The sequence below is a fragment of the Cololabis saira genome, chromosome 2, assembly GCF_033807715.1.
Source record: "Cololabis saira isolate AMF1-May2022 chromosome 2, fColSai1.1, whole genome shotgun sequence".
Lineage (NCBI taxonomy): Eukaryota > Metazoa > Chordata > Actinopteri > Beloniformes > Belonidae > Cololabis > Cololabis saira.
This window is the reverse complement of record NC_084588.1, coordinates 30,887,403-30,907,928: the sequence shown is the minus strand read 5'-3', so window position 1 is coordinate 30,907,928 and position 20,526 is coordinate 30,887,403. Positions and strand designations below refer to the sequence as shown.

The window sequence follows — 20,526 nt, the reverse complement described above, 5'->3', positions numbered from 1 at the left end:
ATGGTCAAGACATGGCATGGTTGTAGTATTTCAGAAACTGCTGAACTACTGGGATTTTCACGCACAACTATCTCTAGGGTTTACAGAGAAGGGTCTAAAAAAGAGGAAATATCCAGTGAGCGGAGGTTCTGTGGGCACAAATGCCTTGTTGATGCCAGAGGTCAGAGGAGAATGGCCAGACTGGTTCAAGCTGATAGAAAGATAACAGTAACTCAAATAACCAGTCGTTACAACTGAGGTATGCAGAAGAGCAGCTCTGAACGCACATGTTGAACCTTGAGGGCTAAAGCAGCAGAAGACCACACGGTTCCACTCCTGTCAGCTAAGAACAGGAAACTGAGGCTACAATTCGCACAGGCTCAACAAAACTGGACAACAGAAGATTGGAAAAATGTTGCCTGGTCTGACGAGTCTCGATTTCTGCTGCGACATTTGGATGGTAAGGTCAGAATTTGGCGTCAACAACCTGAAAGCATGGATCCATCCTGTCTTGTATCAGCGGTTCATGCTGGTGGTGGTGGGTAATGGTGTGGGGGATATTTTCCTGGCACACTTTGGGTCCATTAGTACCAACTGGGCATCGTGTCAACGCCACAGCCACCTGAGTATTGTTGCTGACCACGTCCATCCCTTTATGACCACAGTGTATCATCTTCTGATGGCTACTTTCAGCAGGATAACGCACCATGTCATAAAGCACAAATCATCTCAGACTGGTTTCTTGAACATGACAATGAGTTCACTACTCAAATGGCCTCCACAGTCACCAGATCTCAGTCCAATAGAGCACTTTTGGAATGTGGTGAAACAGGAGCCGACAAATCTGCAGCATCTACGTGATGCTATCATGTCTATATAGATCAAACTCTCTGAGGAGTATCCCACGAAGGATTAAGGCAGTTCTGAAGGCAAAAGGGGGTCCAACCCGTATTTGCAAGGTGTCACCGGCGAGTGTAGTCTTTAATCATTGACACCAGTCAAATAAATTCACATATGATTATATATATATATATATATATATATATATATATATATATATATATATATATATATATATATACATACCTATACTGTGAGTGTAGTGTGTGTGGAGCGTGCATACCCATGCACCAACACACACACACACACACACACACACACACACACACACACACACACACACACACACACACACACACACACACACACACACACACACACACACACACACACACACACACACACACACACACACACACACACCAGTTTATGGTCACGTATCACGTGATTTGTATATTCGACTTTTTGAGGCAGAACGGTCGCTTAGTGGTTAGCATGTCTGTGTGGTGTTCTCCTCGTGCTTGCGTGGGTTCCCTCCGGGTACACCAGCTTCTTCCCACAATCCAAAAACATGCATGCTAGCTTAATTGATCATTCTAAATTGCCCATAGGTGTGAGTGTGGTTATTTGTTTGTATATGTGGCCCTGCCATAGACTGGCAACCTGTCCAGGGTGTAGCCCTGCCTGTAATAAGCTAGGATAGGCTGCAGCAGACCCCTGTGACCCTGCAAAGGATACACGGGTATAGAAAATAGATGGATAGAGTATTTTGAGTATGACCATTTAATATCTCTTTTTTTAATATAAAAGCAAAACATATGTTGATAATATTATAAGTATAGTGATTAATCTGTTACTTACGTCAATTACTGGCCATTCCTTAATAACTGGCATCAGCTATGGTAAAACTCCCATCAAATGACCAGTATATGCACAGAAAATAAAACCACATTATGTGACCTTTCGTTAGGTTTACACTGCGACAAAAAGCTAAAAACACCACCCACCATCCCTCTGTGGTCTCCTAAAGGGATGTTAGTCACCCCTACGTTTTATAAAGACACAATATAACATCTATTAAGGGGATGAGGATTCGATGTTTGCCTATATCAGTTTGATTCTGGAGCGAGCGACTGATATGAGACTGTATAGCACAATCACTGTTATTCATGTGAAATCACAGTAATGAAAATAATTAACATTTTATTTCTGGGTTTGACTAGACATTAAAACAAAAAATTACTTTAATAACTATAGACTACAAAAGGCTACTGTGTCATGGTCAAGTCACTTGCTGACTGATTGCCTGATAATCAGAAAATATCAACGACTCTTAGTGGATTATGTCAACAACACAATCTTCATACTGTTCAAGGACCTGGCAGTGAAGCTCAGAAGTATTGGTTACTGCAATTTAATACAATCCTGAATTCACTATTCTATTTAAATAGTGAATCCAAGTCAACTATAATTATGGTTCAAGTATTTTTCCATCCACAATATTTCTGATGTATGGTGCATGTCTGAGACTGGGATCAATAAAGTCCACCTGTGCAGGTAACCTCTCATTTATAAAGAGCCTTGTCTTCTCTACAATGTGGAATTTTGACTGATTTTCATATTCTTAAAAGCAAAAAAAAAAGTTGAACCTGTTCATTCTTGTTATAAATGGAGGTTAAAATAATTTGGTCAAAAAGTTTACTACTACTGTAGAAAATACCGGACGCTCTCTGTCCACATTGAAACCGTTAAACTTGCGGCCAGTTAGGACAGTCCAATAGAAAATAAAGCAATGGAATTGATTTTGCCACTGAAGTTCGATCGCAGGGGACACGCTTTAATAGTGTACGGAGCCGCTGCTTTTCTGCCCGGAGGCTTTGTACTTCCCCTGCTACACGTCATTCAGGAAGCCAATCAGCACAGAGCCTCATTATCATAGCCTCCCCTCCCCTCAGAATCCCTCATAGAGGTGGTTAGAAGCAGTAAAAATGAAGACATGGCCCACAGGCTGAATTTCTGATTTATGTAGAAAAAACAAGCTTTTGATTGTTTTTATGACATTCAAGGCCTGTTTAAAATATTGATTAAATGCCATAATAGGTCTCCTTTAAAGGAGCTTGAGGCAGGATTTATGAAAAAAATGCGTATACGTTTTAAGTTTTCTAGTAATAATGTCAGATGAAGCGTTCCAAACCAAAAAGAATGAGCCCTCTAGCGTATCTCTCCGTTGCCTTGAACAGGCTGTGTGCTGCAAAATGTGCTGCAATTACGGACCAGAATTTCCCGCGCTGTCCTGGGATGCGACTTCAAATGGCGCTGCATGCGCGTTCTCGGCGGCGCACGAGTAAACATTGGATACGCGTTTGAGTCATGGAGGCAGCTTCAACTTGAATTGGGACTGAAAACAGATGCTGACATGGCTCATTTCCTACTGACCAGGTAAGATAACATTGTAAGTCATATTTAGAACTTGTTTTGAACAGCGCTCCCATGCCGGCTTCGCTGTTGGCTGCAGGAACCCCAACGGTCGTCGTGGCGCTAATGAGTCTCATTTCTTATTCTTGCCTCATGCTCCTTTAAGAGCCGTTTTCTTTTAATGAAAATCTGATTTTACTTTGCGGTTAAGGAACAGCAAACACCACAGGAGAGAGCAAAGCTGATTATGATTTTTATTTAGACACACCAATGTTTACATGTTCTTGGCAAAGAAATATTACATTTGTCACCTTAAAAAACCTTTTACAGGGTATACAAGCAGACCTGGTAAAAATAATTACTAGATACACACGGAACAAAAAAGAAAATGAGTGGGGCTTGAAGAGTTTTTATAGGGTTTGCATCCATGTTGAGTATCTGGTAGTCAGAGTCAAGGACCCCTTAAATAGCTCAAACCTTAATCAGAAGTATTATATTAAAATGTGTGTGTAATAGCAGATCAAATAACTTCCTGATCATTCAGTTACCTTGTATCTGAAAGAGGACTAAAATGTCTACAAGAGTCAACTTAACAGGATGTAGCATGTAAGAGCATAGAAGTGTGACAAATATAAAACTTCAGCATTCCTTAATGTTTACCAGTCAATCATGTAACCCAAGGTAAGATGATTTCCCTTAATGACAGAAAAACTCCAACATTTTTCACACTGACAGTGATAAAAACAAAACCTTCAGACTCCACCGATGACAACAGTGAGGTAAAGGCTCCTACGTTTTGGAGATTCCTGTAGAAATACAACAGTAGGAAAGCTCAGAGGTCCTGTCATTTGGCAGGAGCGGCCTCTGAGGGAGCACTTGTCTTATTGTCATCAGGCTTCATGGCTGGAAACAGTAACACCTCCTGTAAAAGATGAACCCGTTAGAACATTGTCAACATACGGTGAACACATCTACCCCGCTGATGTCGGTCACACATACATGTATGCATGAAGGGTGAAGAATCTTAGTAATCTCTTGTTAAAAAAATTATTTAAACTGCCAAAAGTAATAAAAAAAAAAAAAAAAACTTTCAGCCAGGCTCAAGACAATATTTTGGGCTCTATAAATTAAGTAAAGAAAATAAAAATAAAGTGCTAAATAAAACCAGTCTAAAACCAGAGATAAATCTAGTTTGTTTCTCAAATCCAGCTTGAAATCCAGGAATAGCATAGTTTTGTGACTACATATCAACTCATATGCACAGATAGTGTAGTGATAACTATGACTTCAGTAAACTGTGTAGTTGATGCAGCTTTACAAAACTAGCCTCCCTCCAGCTTTGCCTGTAAAGATTTCCCCAGTGTGTAGTTTGTTGTCCGTCAAGATAGAGACGCAGCTATAAAAATCAACACAGACCATCCCCAAATGTGTTTTATAGGTAGCTATTGTAAAATCATATTTCAGGGGTTGAACTGAAGTTTTCCTTTTCCCTATTTGAATAGATTGGGAAGGGTTGGGTCACCCTATATTAGAGACTAGAGTCTAGACTTTGACACACCTAGACATCCACTAAAACCGGCAGCGCAGTGCCAGCAGTCTTAAACATATTCTCATGGCAAAAAACCCCACCAACATTTAAAAGAAATACTTCATCCATTTACTCTATCATTCATACAACAGGTTTACCTTGATGTTATTGGAGTCGGTCAGGAACATGGCGAGACGATCGATGCCCATCCCCCACCCGGCGGTTGGTGGCAGACCGTACTCTAGTGCTGTGCAGAAGGTGTCATCGATGAACATGGCTTCATCATCACCCTCAGCTTTGGCCTAAAAAAGAACAGAAACAAAACAAACAGGCCCCCAAAATAAATAAAAAAAATATCCAGCTCAGATCTTAAATATGCACTGCTATGCACTGCAGCATAAAACAGGTGAGGCTTCAAACGGACCATGGCTTGCTGCTCGAACAGCTCCCTCTGTCTGATTGGATCATTCAACTCTGTGTAAGCGTTGCAGATTTCTTTCTTCATCACAAAGAGCTCAAAACGCTCCGTGAGGCCCTTCTCTGTTCGGTGCCTGCAAGATTGAACAAAGTGTCAGAATGTACATTATTCTTTAACAAAAATGAAGAAAAAGCTCTTCTCACAGGGATTAAAGCAAAAAAAATATTTTTGACTGAAAATTTTTTTTCATGCCAGTTCATATTCCCCTGTCATCTATGCGCTGCACCACACTTTAAGAATGGCCCCTTTTCTGCCGTGCGGCCGCTTCCCAAAACTTTCAAGTAAAAAAGTTAAATGCTGTATTAGCCCTTCTGTTTTCTAATACAGCATTTAAGGTGTAGGAAGACTTTAACCAACACTATTTAAATACTCGAGACCAATAGCATTTTATAGGAGGAAGGTGATTTTGAGCAGTTTTATTATTGTCAGTTTGCTTTTAATTTATAGTCCAGATCAATTTGTGTAGTACTCTCATTAAAGCCTTTGGCCTGTTCTCCTAGATCTGAGTCAACCTGGTAAACTGCACTTCTTCATCCAGTTCCAGTCCATAATATACAGGTGAAAGTTGAATATATCGCAAAACTTAATTCGTAGTAAATTCAACTAAAGGTGAAACAAATATCTTATTTCCCACTATATTCAAAGTGAGATATTTCAAGCCTTTTTTTATAATTTTGGTGATTATGGCTCACAATTTATGAAAACCCCAAATAAAAAAATCTCAAAAAAATTGATTTTATGAAATCAATAAACAATTCAACCATCAAAATGATAACGAATAAAGGCTTAGGATATCTTGCTTTGCATGCATTGAGACTATGTAATATATTAGTTTCACCTTTTAAATTGAATTATTGAAATAAATTAACTTTTACACCATATTCTAATTTCCCAACCTTCACCTGTAGGCTATATTATACATCTGGGCTGATGTGGACAAGCATAGCATAGGAGGCTATTTCAGTTACTGGTATGGTTGGCTACCTGTACAGTTGTGCAAGTCCAATGCTATTAAAGCGCTTTAAACTTTAAATCAAAGCATTTTGTTTTTTCATATAAAATAAATATATTTCTATGCAGTTTAGAAGTTTTGGGGATGTCCCTTTTTTTGGCGCCGGCGCTGCTTAAATCAGGCGTTCTTTATTTCTATTTCTGAAAGGTGGTAATCCTAGAGGCGACCCGCGTTAACGGGTCCCCGACGGGCGTCGCAGCTGGGGAGATCCGCGAGAAGGGCCCGGCGCGCGTCTAGAGTCGCCGCCGCCGACCGCCATACCCGATCCCCCCCGCCGGCCCGTCTTCCGCGCGGCGCCGGACACAGCCCCGCAGAAACCCCCGCCCGACGATGCGCAAACGCCGCCGGACAGAGCCCCGCCCGCGAGGCGGGCCGAAGAGGAGGGCGACGGGGCGACTGCTCCCCCAGCCGCGGCTCGAGCCCAGCCCCGCTTCGCACCCCAGCCCCGCTTCGCACCCCAGCCGACCGACCCAGCCCTTAGAGCCAATCCTTATCCCGAAGTTATGGATCTGATTTGCCGATTCCCCTTACTGATCCAACACTGCCTCCTCTGCTCTGATTGGCTAATCCAAGGCTCTGGCAGTTTTATTGGTTTACAACAGCGTCAGTTTAATGTCTAACATGATTTAATTGGCTAGTCTAAACTGTACCACAACAAAACGCACATGCAAAGCTTTTTTTTTTTTTTTTTTTTTCCCCCTCATTTTCCAATTGACGGAAATCCGTCTAGAGACGGAGAACTTTAATCCCTGAGTCTTCTCACCATTTAGCTAAAGGGCTCATGATTTGAGGGTGATCACAGATGAATGTCGGGTTGATACATGTAACTTCTAGGAAGTCTCCGACCAGCTGTAGAGACAGAAAAGAAAGGCATTAGCACTTTGAAGGCTTAAAAGAAAACACTGATGTTTGTCAGCAGAGCACCTTGTCAAGGAGGCGAGCAGTGGTCCTGGGTGGAGGACATTCCACTCCTTTTTTGAGACACAACTCGTCAAAGAATTTGCGCGTCTCTGGGGACAAAATTGTGACAACTGTTCAATGCTGTATCACATGATCAAAAGAATCACAAAAAAGAAAGACAGAAAACAGCTGGTTCAGACAGCTTCCAGACAGAAGTTGCACATACACGGACCCTTACCATTACTGTCGTAGCTGTCAGTGGGGGGGAATTTGACTCCCATGATTTTCTCCAGATCGTGTGTCATGCTCACTCTTCTGAACGGTGGAGTGAAGTCAATCTCACAGGCCTGTCCCTCTGGACCATCGGGGTGGTAAGTCACCTTGTACCCCCCGGTGATGTGCTTCACCATTCCTTCAAACAAAACAGATTTTTAGCTACACTGTAACCCAAGCTTCGCCGCTAAATTGCATCAGGTATAATGTATTAGTTTAAAGTGCTTAGTTTAAGACTCAAACGGTGGTTAATGATTAGCTCGTGACGGCTATGTTCAAAACTGTCAGTTGATGTCTAATTTGAGCCGTAGCTTTCCTTCAGTCAAATGAAAATGATTTAGTCAACAGAAGGGAAAGCGGATCTTTTCATTTACCTGACAGCAGTTTCTCAGTAATATCCATCAAGTCATGGTAATCGGCATAAGCCATGTAGAATTCGCAGGTGGTGAACTCTGGATTATGAGTGAGATCAATGCCTTCGTTCCTGAACTGACGGCCAACTTCATAAACTCTGTCTAGTCCACCAACGACCAGCATCTGTGAGGAAGATTAAAAAAAACAAAAAACAAACAGAGTAAAGTGAGTATACTTAATACTTAATTATCAAATATTTCTGTCTTTCTGAAAAGGGCTGATGATTGATAAACCCGACTGCTGAAAGATAGGGTTTACTCTTGAAAAGCATCTCACCTTGTGGTAGAGCTCGGGAGCGATCCTCATGTACAGGTTCATATCCAGCTCGTTGTGGTAGGTAACAAACGGTCGGGCCACCGCTCCGCCAGGAATAATATTCATCATTGGTGTCTCTATCTGAAAGAGATACATACGTGAATCAGCTTATCCTCATACATTTTAACTGTCAAGAAATTCTTAAAATAAACTTCAGTTGAAACAAATTCAAATAAGAGACTTACAGAATTTTTCTTCATTTTAGAAAAAAGGATTGGTTATGTGATATGGAGGACCAAAACTGATATAATTAAAAATAAAAGCAGAAATGTATATATTTTGTTCTTCCTTTTCCTTACACATTCATTTTATTCAGAATTTTTTTTTTCCTTTCTCCTTTTTAGCTGCCCTTCTTGGTGCAGGTCCAAGAAGGGCAGCCTCTTCATTTCCATATTGAGGCACAAATGCATAAGGTAAAGTGAAAAGAGGAGATGGGGGAAAGTAAAGACAAGGAATGAATGCATGTATAAGGAAAAGGAAAAACAAAATATATATATTTCGCCTTTTATTTTTAATTATGTCAGTTTTGGTCCCCCATAATGTGAAGCGTTTAACGACGAAACATCAGTTCTTACCTCCAGAAAGCCCATCTTGTCCAGGAAGCTGCGGAGATATGTGATGATTTTGGAGCGGGTTATAAACTTCTGCCTCACATAGTCATTGAGTATCAGGTCCAGGTAACGCTGGCGATACCGCGTTTCCTTTGAGAGAAAGATTAGATTGTTTGATTGTTATTAAGGTTTTAAATGGACTGGCATCTCTGTATCTGCTTGATCTTATTCATGTTCGTACTGTTGAAGCATTGAGGCCTTCCAGCCAGACGCTCCTTGTTGTTTCCAGAGCTAGACTTAAAACAAAAGTGACAAAGCTTTTCCAGTCGCTTACTCTGGAACCAGTCGATCACGGACGTTGTCTGGAGCAGGTGACTGTTACAAACAAGAACTTCTAAATCAGTTGCTCCATTCAAGTTTTTGCTTAAGACTCATCTATTGTCGTTGGCCTTGAATTTGAGCAGAAAATTGGCATCTGGTAAAAATTTGAATTATTTCACTTTTTTTTTTAATGCATTAATTTTAACATTTGTGATATTTGCCTGTAAAGCACTTTGGTTAACAATTGGTTGTTTTTAAATTTGCTTTATGAATAAAACTGACCTGGCTTGGGCCACTGGGTGGCACACTGGTTTAAGCAAGCGGCCCATTTACTGTTCTCCCTCTCTACCCCCTTCCTGTCTACAACTTGAATAAAGGCCACTAGAGCCACAAACTCCCCCCCAAAAAAACAAACTGACTTTGCTTTTTTTTTTGGGTACAGCAGGGCGTTAAAAGTACTGTCTGGCATACCTTTTCTAAGATTAATATTATATCATACTGTATGTTTAGACCAATAAAGTGCTTTATTCCTTCTGTTACTCACTAAACAGACTCTGCTCAGCTAGTCAACCGCCACATGTACAAGGAGTTCATCAGTTATTGTGATCATTAGAGTTTTGAATCTTTTCTGATAAATCAAGCCGTGAGACACTTTTCCTGTCCATAACTGTGTATTGTTCTAGTGTGTGTGTGGACTAGCAAGGTTGGAGTTAATACAGTTGTTCTGTGCATGTGTTAGAGGCAAAGTGTGACAAGGCCTCGAATATATGCATACAGCCCTGCAGCAGTGCTTTTTACTGTTTTGGAACATAAAAAACAAACAAAACATGGGAGTGACTTAATGTCCCTTCCCCTAGGCAGCTCCACCCACGTTACATTTTTGCAGGGCACTACTTAAAAATACATGACATGAATTACCCTGTCCTTCAGACCAAAGTGGAGGTGGGGCAACATGTGCAAACATGGTGACAAAAGGGTCATCTCGATAGGAATGATGCTCAATTCCCCTTTCTTGGTCTTCCCTGGGTTTCCACGAACACCGATGATATCGCCACGACGCAGTTTGTTGTTGATGGCAATGAAATCCTCCTCAGACTTGTAGTTCCTGATAAAGTCAAAAGAAAGTAATCAAGTAACTCCCCAATAAGGCATCGATAAGAGAACAGACCGTATTTATAAGTGCAGTGATACTGATGAACATTTCAAAATACCAGAATGTGATGATGTCAATATTGCTGCTGATTTCAGGGCTTAAAGTAAAAAAAAATCCTGAGATCTTTTTTCCGGGAGCGGGGGCACATGCACTGGCAATTTGGCAAGCAACAAAAATGACATCAATTGAATATTATTTTCCTTTTCACTATGGATGCTTTTGATATCAAGTTTCACTAGTTGTCATTGTGTGTTCAATCTAAAATATGAATATTTTAAATTAAAGATCATAATGTTATAAGGGCAGGTTAAACTAAGGCAGGCTAATTAATTGGTGGATTTATTGATTAGCAACCATTTAATTCAGTATAGGACAATAAATAAATATAATATTAGGGCGTGGCGCGCTCTCCGGTATTTGAGACTCGACGTACTTCGATGGTAATTCATTTCAAATCGACATGCAAATAACTTTAGTCCTGTCCAGCGAACCATCTGGCAGCTTTTTGAAAGTGAACTAGCTGTTCAAAAGTCCCTTTTCATTCTCCATCTTTCAGTTCACCATACTTTTCCTCAAACTACGGGTGCCGTTGAGCGCCAGAAATTATATAATGCGTGTTTTTTAAAAAAAAATCCTGCACGTTAATCGTGCGTTTAAAAAATTGTCGCGTTAACTTAAGACAGCCCTAATATATATATATATATATATATATATATCTATCTCACTTCCACTATTTATTTATTTTTAATTTGCAAGACACCTATAGTGCAACAGTTGAACAATAAAAGAGAGGAAAGAACCTGGCTGGCCCAGAGGAGGTGGTTACTGGGGTTCTCCCTCCTAGCTCGTGCCTCAAGTCCAGTCCTCTTTCCCTTCATAACGGCACAATTGTCCAGTAGAAAACTTGTGACTTGTTTCCACTCAAACTCATAAGACTGCAGGACATCTTGTAGTTCCAGCATAACTGCTGAAGCATTGGCAAGACCAACTTTTCTGCTTGCCAGATGTTGAGTTGTTACTCAGGCCATATCATTTTCAAAAAAGCGAACAAGTACATTCATAATTTTGTCCGTGCTCTGGCTGGTGGCTTCATCAATGTTTAATGAAAACACTCTTTTTGAGCTTCTCTGTTAGCCGTTTTTTTTTAACTCTGGTGCCATGCCATGTGTATTCATATAACTGGCATGCTGATTAGAAATGGTCAGGTTTGTCAAAGCTTTTTTATCAACAGCTAACTTTTTACCTAGGTTTACAAGCGGTTGAGCAATAGTGAAGGATGCATCATGTTCAGCAATGAACGAGCACACACAGATGTTCGCATCATAAATAGGGTTGCCAACTCCCTGAAAAATAAATAAGGGACTCCTTATCTGCAGGGCCGGCCAACCCGATTGCCTTCACCCTTCCTGCCGTGGTGAATTTGCGACGAGGTCTAGCGCTGAGTTATGGTTCTGCGTCACACCAACGCAGAGCACACGGCGTAGGGTACGCGGCGACACGCACCGTACGGCGCGCGTCGCCGCGTAACCTACGCCGAGGCCTACGGCGTAGGTTACGCGTCGATTTAACGCGGAACCATAATTCAGGCTTCACAGCGCGGCTCCACTGTCCGCCGGCGCGCGCCCGGCTCGTCGCCGCGCAGCTCCTCGCCACGCCGATTCCGCGCTCATATATTTAATACATTTATAAAGCCCATATATTTATAAAGCCCCACCTGGCCGAGCCCTAACACTGAGGCCATGGTAGATTTAGGTTACACACGGACACACACACTGTTGACTTTTTTTCCCTGCCGGCTCTGCTCATTCGCAACGTGACCAGATCGTAGAGCCGTAGGCTCTGCGTCGATTTAACGCAGAACCATAATTCAGGCTTCACTCACTGCCGCAACGTGTTGCCTCCAGTCATTTCAATGAGAAGCACACGCAAACACTGCATTGCATATTCAGCGCCGCACAGAGGCTCCCAAATGGAAATGATTTTTGATTTCTGAATGAATGGATAGATACGTCGCTTATTTTTTGCATATTATGTTTTTCTTTTCTGGCCTGGCGCATCGCGTTTTCGAGTCCGTTGTTTGGGGATTTTTTTTTTTTTTCCCCGTTCCGCGGAAATTTTTTGCTGAGACCAAAATCCGCGGAATTCCGCGGATCCGCGGAATATTCTGATGCCTGGTTAATAGGTGTCAGGTTACGTGCATCTAAAACCAGAGGAGAACTTTACTGTGTGTGCACAGCCAACAGCTGATTGACTCCAGTGGGCGCCGTTCGACAAGTCACCGCGGCGCTACAGACACCCCGGTGTTCATATTTTTTGTCGGATTTGTGCTGATCTCATAAAAAAATATCCCAAAAAAATCCCCAGGACGGAAATCCGTACCCAGTACGGAGAACTTTAATCCCTGCGAGGTACAACTTTTTTCCCGCTACTGGCCTACATTAGATTTTTAGAGCAGAGCGTGCAAAAGCACCTGGCTCTCTTCTGGCACCAGCTACTGAAACACCTGCCGTCTCAGCCCATTTCTTCCACCCATGCCCAGCGCCATTTAATTTTCACTCGTTTATCGGCCAAACCATCCTCTCCAGACTTCATGAATTTTTTTTCCATCTTGAAGTCGATGATACACAAGTTTTCGTGTTCCGGAGGGCTGAAGCACACCGCTCTGCGCCCTGCTGCCGTCAAAGACCCGGCCAGCTCTAGTGTTAATTTTGGTTGAGCGCGAGATCTCCTTTCCTCTTATTCCATTGGTAGACGAACTCGGTTGACTCAAACTGACAATATCCCGTAGCCTATCAACACATATTTAAATGTAAACCATTAAAGTTACTCATCATTTATTTAAAAAAAAAAAAAAAAAAAGCAGTCAAAGTCTGTACGGCGAGAAAAAAAAACAATTCCATACGCCGGAGATCCGGCACGGTCAGGGCTCCAGACTAACTTTTTCACAGGTAGCACTGGTGCCACCTAGCTTTTCATTTAGTAGCACCAAAACAAATTAGGTAGCACCATATTTTTCATTGCTAACATTAGTTACATTATTAAGCATTAATTAACTGTTTACGTATGTATAGGAAACACATATAGCCTACAGTTAGGCTAATTAATGTTTACTAGTCAGAGTTAGTTAATACATTAAAAGTTGGATAATATAATTTATATAAATGCTTAGTAATGTTAATGTACTAACTAATGTTAGGCTAATTAAGGTGACTTTATGGTAAAGTGTTACCTCTGTGTTTTTATAAGATACCTGATCATTTACCTACAGAAATGAAAATGCTACATTTAGTCTGGGCTATCTCGCCCATCAGACAATCTAGCAACAGAAAATAAAACAGCAACAAAAATAAATATAACCATAAATATACAGGACTGTCTCAGAAAATTAGAATACTGTGATAAAGTCCTTTATTTTCTGTAATGCAAAAATGTCATACATTCTCGATTCATTAAAAATCAACTGAAATATTGCAAGCCTTTTATTATTTTAATATTTCTGATCATGGTTTACAGTTTAAGAAAACGCAAATATCCTATCTCAAAAAATTAGAATATTCTGGGAATCTTAATCTTAAACTGTAAGCCATAATCAGCAATATTAAAATAATAAAAGGCTTGCAATATTTCAGTTGATTTGTAATGAATCCAGAATGTATGACATTTCGTTTTTTTAAATTGCATTACAGAAAATAAAGAACTTTATCACAATATTCTAATTTTCTGAGACGGTCCTGTAAACTTGCTTGCGTCGTTGTGCTTGAACCACTTCTGAATATCCATGTTACTTTGTGTTAACGGAGCAGCAGAGAGCAGCGTCTTGCAGATCAGTGACGTACACTGGCTGATTTATGGTTCCGCGCTGCACCAACGCAGATCTTACGGCGTAGGATACGCGGGGACGCGAACGTACGGGGCGCGTCGCTGCGTACCCTACACCGTAGGATACGCCGTCGATTTAACGCGGAACCATAAATAAGGCTTAACGCGGGCGCATTTATCAGTTTTCTTTTCGTCTTTTCAACTGAGCAACACATAAACTGAGGGTGCAATGCTTATGCACCCTCGTAGAACCAGGCCTGCCTGTCCCTCGTATCTTAACCACGGGAACTGTGCCAGCCGTTGTTGAAAGCTGTACTTTTTTTTCTTCTCCCCACTCTCCCCCGCCTCTTTCACCAACCTGTCACTCTCTTCATCAGAAGAAGAAGAATCCATGTCGCTCCCTCTGCTAACCCTTCTCCTCCTCCTCCACCAGCCCATCTTTCTTCTTAAAATAATCGACTATAGACCGCTTCATACTGCATCTGCTTTGTTTACCTTTTTGAGCGCGCTGCGTGTACGCGCGCGTGCACTGCTGTGCACGTAACGTGCGCAGACCGTACCAGGTGCAGTCAGACAGGTATAGGACTCGCAGGAATGAGCCAGAAAGTAAGATTCTATTATCAACCACTCCATTAATGCACTAACACAGCCGAGTGAAAAAAAAAATAAAATATTTTTTTGTTTCCACTAGTCCTCTTGCAAGTAGCACCGAAGCGACCTCATTAAATTTTAACTCGCACCTTAATAAATTAGGTCGCATATGCGACCTAATAGGTCGCACTCTGGAGCCCTGGGCACGGTGCCGGAATACTTTAAGCCCTGTGATTTTTATTTTAAACTTCCCAATCATATTATTCTGTAATCCTGATAAAGACCTCACTATCTCCTTACTTCAACAGCTGGAGCACTTCACATTATCAGTTTCTCCCTTATTCTGTGCAAACTACTTATCAAATTCTGTAACCGTTCCAACTTTAGAGGGCAGGTCATAAGTTCAGAGAGCTAATTTTATGCCAACCAGGACAAACCTGCAACTATATTCATGTTATTGCTTTTTTGGTTTTAAATCAAGCACACACTGTTCATAACAGAGCAAAGCACAAACATGTCTCATCTTATTTTTAAACCATGACTATAATTTTGTACCTTGAGTTTGCCATGACTTGCAACTTGACAGCTTCACCTCGTAAGTCATAGAAAATCAGCTTGGCACCAGAAGCCCTCTTGGCATGGACGCGTCCTGTGAAATATACATTAAGTTTAAGGGGGGGGGGGGTCTAAAGGTGACTTACTCTGGAATATGCAAGATCAGAAACTGTTGTCATTACCGGACACATTGAGAGTGACATCTGTTAGCTGGTCCCCGGGCTGTAGATTACTGTATTTTTCAATGAAGTCTGTAAGGGACAGGTCTACATGAAACTTGTGTGGATATGGGTCCTCTGCTGTGCCCTTCAGGTCCTGGATAGCCTGAGTGCGGATCTTGAAGTATTGCTACGCAACGGGGGAGGAGAAAAACAGTAGTTCTTCAACAAACTCACAAAAAAACATTATAATGGTTAAATAAATAACGAGTAATGACTACATAAAAGCCTCACATTGGGGTCAAGCGTCTCATCATCCAGTGCACAGGCATTTTCTGCTCCCTGGTCATTGGATTCTTTCTTTTGCTCTGTCACTTTTGCTTCTTTCTCAGCGGCTTTCTTGTCAGCTTTCAACCGCCTCTTCAGCTCACTGATAAAAAAGAAAAGAGGGATCATAGATGAGTAGGGTTAGATTTTTTTAAGCAATAAAACAACTTCATATGCAGATCTAAAACCCGGTGGAGAGTTCAACTGTTAAAAAAAAAAACCTTGATAATTGATAAAATATGAACACACAAAACCACCATATACTCAACTAGGATGTTATAAATGTAAATAAATAAAAATAAACTAATAACACAGACGCAAAAAAACAAATATCACACAGAAAAATAAGGGGGACCACATCTACATAGATGACAAAAGGTTGGTTGTTTTCACACAGGGATGGAAAAGCCACCAACCTTTTGTCACCTCTCCAACGGTTCCCATGAATTTGAAATGGGACTGCAGCTGTACATGGGGGTGGGTATTTTAACCACTGTCCCTTGACACCAAAGGCTTGGAAAAGCTGGTGTCTGGCTGCCCTGACCACACACAGCATGCTGAGCTATCACAGTCAGCTGACAGACCTGAGAAAATAGACATAGATACAGAAGACAGTGTAGAGCAGAACATACTGTCTTTGCCCACCAGAGAAACCAGAATGTTGTAAATATAATTTCCGAATCCCACCACTGAAGGTAACGCAAAGGTTAATAGCTAACAACATGAAATTAACTTTACATTTATCATTGGGTAAGAAGTTAACAAAAGAGAAGAAAAAAATTATTATTATTTTAAATTGGACAATATTTCTAAAAGCATCAGCACACAGCTTCAGTTATTACGGCTGCAAACCACTGATGAGGCCCGAAGTCTGGGTGTAGGATTTTGGTAATCAAAACAACATTGTGGGTTTACGGTAGGGCTGTTCGATTTTGCCCAAAAATAAAATCTCGATTTTTTTCTCTCAAAATCCGATTACGATTATTTTGTGAATTGACAAAAGGCAAAGAAATGATTTCAAATATGCTGTTTTTTTATTGAACATTTGCCCCATTGGGCTTTAAGTGAAAACTTTGCTCTTATTAAACCAAAAATGAATGAATAAAGTGCAAAACTCTGTAAAATAAGTTGAAAAAAAAGTTTTAAAAAATATAATAAAATATAAAGTTTTATCTCTGAAAAAAAAATATCAGCAAATCAGCATTGCAAACATACAGTAAGTTATATTTCTAATTAAATAAAACAAGACATTTTCTAATTAAACTAAACTGGGTCTTTGCATGCTAAATAATAATGCAACCCATGAAGGAGGTAGAGGTGTGTAATGTCAGTCATTACATTTGCTGTTCACATTTGCAAGTTTTTTGCAAGGAACACGAGCCGGTCTACCGCATCTGGCTTGAGGGATGCCCGGTGGCATGTTACAACGCCCCCTCCTACACTAAAGAGCCTCTCTGATGGGGCACTTGTCGCAGGTATTGAGAGGTATTTCCATCAATCATTAATATGGTATCAATCATTAATATGGTATCAATCATTAATATGTGTGCAGACAAGGTAAAAAAAAAAAGAAGAAAAAAAGTGAAAAATTGATTTTACGATTTTCACGTTTTAACATCGTTCTAATTACATAATCGCGATTACGATTTAAAATCAATTAATCGAACAGCCCTAGTTTACAGGAACCTTTCCATTTCCAAGAAAGTGAAACTATTCAAGTGCATGTTTGTACACAGAAGCATTGTTGATAATCAAAACAACATTGTGGGTTTACTGGAACATTTCCATTGCTAACATTTTATCCAACTATTATGGGTGGTGCAGCTGAAATTCTGATACTGAAGCTCCTTCTAAAATGCACTTGGAGCTGGTGCTATTAAACAGAGGCAAAGCAAAAGCAAAAGCAAAATTCAGGGAAAATAAATCTTTCAGTTTCAAAATGATCCAACTGGAAACGTGTCCTAGAATGGGCCCCTAAGATCTCTATTTTCTTTGTCCTAAAACACACAAGGGTAATAACTGACCTTGTTGCTCTTGCTCAGACTTCGCCTGTCAGCTTCCAGCTCAAAAGGCATAATTTTGACAACAATGTTATCATTTTCTTTGAATAAACTGGAGAAATGTGGGTCATCCTATACTCGGGGTCTAAACTTTTAAAAAACCTATATTTTTACATCCACAAAAGTTAATAGCAAATAACATTAAATACACTTGACATTTATTGTTAAAACAAGAAGGTTAACTAAAATTTAATCAAACAAAATACAAAAAGGAGAGAAAACACACCAGTGTAAGTTACTTGACCTTCAACATTTGTTTAACTAAATAAAAGCAACGTGGAAAAAATACCGCAAATATAAATATAAAAATAAAAATAATATTTTAGACAAGAAAATTAAACTATTTACGTGCTTGTTGGTGTATTAAAGACGTTTCCTGAAACGCAATTTGGATCTTGTAGTTTTATTGCTTGACAAAACAAACGCCAGAGAGCGGCTTCAGTCAGAGTTTAGGACTACAATTCCCAGAAACATTACCGAAGTGCATACTGGGAAGTGTCGTCCAAGAGCATCCCTCCGTATGGCACTTTCATTCTCTTCTAGCCCTCTGACCCAATGCTTTCGATAACCGAAATGAAATGGCATTTTTGTCACAAGAGCAATAACTATGAAGGTAAAACCATCACATAGGAAGTGGCCAACGCTTAAAAAGCAACACATTTCATTAACGAGCTTACTTTTTGCTGAGTTTCTCTCCGTCCACCACCGTCACGTCGTCCATGTTCTTCGTGCTGCGCTCGGGAAAGACAGACTGGCGGTCGCAGGGCGCATGCGCAGAAAAGTCTCGTGGCAGGGGGTGCGTTTGTCCGACTTCCGGAAGGAATCTGTGCAGATACAAGTTTATCCATTACCATTACTTGCGCTAATAGATCCATGCTTGCACTACATTTAACCTCAGAAATCACAAAAGCCAACGCTTCCATGGTTCATATGATACATTTATTTAATCTGAACTACAAAAGGTCTATTCTTTACTCTTAAGTTTTTATTTAAATTATTTTATTTATGTATTTGCCCATTTCTATGTATCAGTCACCTTTCCAATCCAAAATAACACACAACATCCCCCTACCATTAAAAATAGATAATGACCTGGCATGGTAGTTTGTATCTTAGGCTCAAATTTAGTAAATGAATAATAATAATAATAATAATAATAATAATAATAATAATAATAATAATAATAATAATAATAACATACCCGATAGCAAAATATGAGTGAATCAACGTTGAAATATGGTTAGGCAGAAATATTGAGTCTATAGCCCCTTTCACACAGCCAGTTCGAGGCGGGAACGTTGCGCCTTTAAGCCGCCTCGCTGTTCTGTGTGAAAGTCACGGAGGCGGAATGGGGGGGCCAAGTGGCCCCACCAATAAGCCGGCAGCGGAGGTAGTCACAGAGCCGAAACGGGGTCTGTGTGAATGACACAGCCGGCATGCCGGCATGCCACTAGACGCTGACGCTGTCGTCACGCCTCTGATTGCGGAACGCCGGCATGCTGTGTGAATTTACGGACGGGAGCGGCGTTATGCCGGCGTTGTATGGTTCTGTGTGAACCAACAAAGGCGGCGTATTGGCAGGACTTCTTTACACCAATATTGCGGAATCTCTGTGTGAAAGGGGCTTATGTGGAAGCCTGGCCAGCGACTATGGTATGTTGAATAGGGCTTGGTCGTCTTGATGTCATCACCTGGCGGAGCCGCCCTGTTGGAAGCTACCTATAGCTTCCAACATATATATATATATATATATATATATATATATATATATATATATATATATATATATGCCGCCGGGCAGGTGGCAGTTGCCTTCATTCTAAGGCTTATAAAAGACTTTTCATTTTTTGCGGCTCCAGACATATTTGTTTTTTGTGTTTTTCATCCAATCCACCTTATTCCTGGAGCCTCTACTGTAGAAACTGCTGTGGGAGTGACTTCCGGTTAGCCGCCGGAAGTTCCGTAACGCCATTGACTAACCATGGCAGCTGAGCATGAACAGCGGTTTATTTTAAAGCAATTTGCTTTCAATCTAGCAGAGAAGTTACGGTTTTGTTTTCTGACATTTAATGTTTAACATGTTTATCAACCGTAGCATTTACTAAAATGTCCTTGCGGAGCTCGGGTACGTCGTTTTGTGGAGGAAAACCTGCATCATACTTTGTGGCTCGGATCCGACAGACTGCCGGAGGAGAGACGGGAATGCTCAGAGGATTGACAGGAATATCATGAGAATATCAGGTATGATTTCAGGTTAATTTCATGAGAATATCAGGTGTGATTTCAGGTTAATGTAATGAGAATATCAGTTATGATTTCAGGTGTATGGAGGACACAGCATTGTAGTATTTGTCCGGTAATGACAACCTTTAGTATTATTTATTATTATTTTCTGTGCAGTTAAAATACAAAGTGTGTTTATGGCACGGACTGCAGGGCAGCATTAGAATAAAAATACAATAGTTTCACTACAGACATGTTGATAAGAAAAAAGTTTTTTGTTAATTAAATTTTAAATCTTAGCTGTGATCAGTACTCGAGTTGTAAAAAAGAAATCAGGGGGGATGGTGGATTTTATCATATGGGGACAGATCATTTTTGCTGATTACAAATAATATAATATATTACAAACAATAGCACTGACCAAAAACACCTGCAGAAATACTGCAGGAATGACATAGCAGCAGTTAAATGCAGCCTTCTGTAAGCTTGAAATATCCACTGGGCTTACATCAAATACATCAAAATACAACAATAAAAAACACTTTTCTGAACTTATCAATATGACTCTGTCCTTCACAGGATAAGTAACATGGATCACTGCAAAAACTCACAAT

At 40.5% G+C, this 20,526-nt stretch overlaps 1 protein-coding gene across 2 annotated transcripts; it reads right to left on the bottom strand.

Annotated features, from left to right (window-relative positions):
* Positions 1-3,474: 3,474 nt before the first annotated feature.
* kars1 (lysyl-tRNA synthetase 1) lies at positions 3,475-18,506 on the bottom strand. Of its 2 annotated transcripts, XM_061743283.1 has the most exons (15): positions 18,367-18,449; positions 16,046-16,213; positions 15,597-15,732; positions 15,327-15,492; positions 15,145-15,238; positions 9,945-10,131; positions 8,730-8,855; positions 8,116-8,235; positions 7,800-7,962; positions 7,391-7,564; positions 7,177-7,262; positions 7,016-7,101; positions 5,187-5,313; positions 4,921-5,064; positions 3,475-4,156 (listed from the first exon to the last, which is right to left on the bottom strand). In XM_061743283.1, the coding sequence occupies exons 2-15, from the start codon at positions 16,183-16,185 to the stop codon at positions 4,079-4,081; spliced, it is 1,827 nt and encodes a 608-aa protein (XP_061599267.1). In that variant the 5' UTR covers positions 16,186-16,213; positions 18,367-18,449; the 3' UTR covers positions 3,475-4,078. The 2 variants fall into 2 exon arrangements, with proteins under 2 accessions (XP_061599267.1, XP_061599275.1); XM_061743291.1 differs by lacking the exon at positions 16,046-16,213 and having other exon boundaries at positions 18,367-18,506.
* Positions 18,507-20,526: the final 2,020 nt, after the last annotated feature.

Bases quoted from the DNA above. Each gene is read 5' to 3' on its own strand.
- kars1 (XM_061743283.1), bottom strand. From the start codon at position 16,185: ATGCTGTGTGTGGTCAGGGCAGCCAGACACCAGCTTTTCCAAGCCTTT. The intron at 8,856-9,944 runs GTAATTCATGTC...TTTCTCTCAAAG, and splicing joins ACTTTGGTCTGAAGGACAGG to GAAACGCGGTATCGCCAGCG. The intron at 7,963-8,115 runs GTGAGATGCTTT...TCTTCCTCACAG, and splicing joins CTCCCGAGCTCTACCACAAG to ATGCTGGTCGTTGGTGGACT.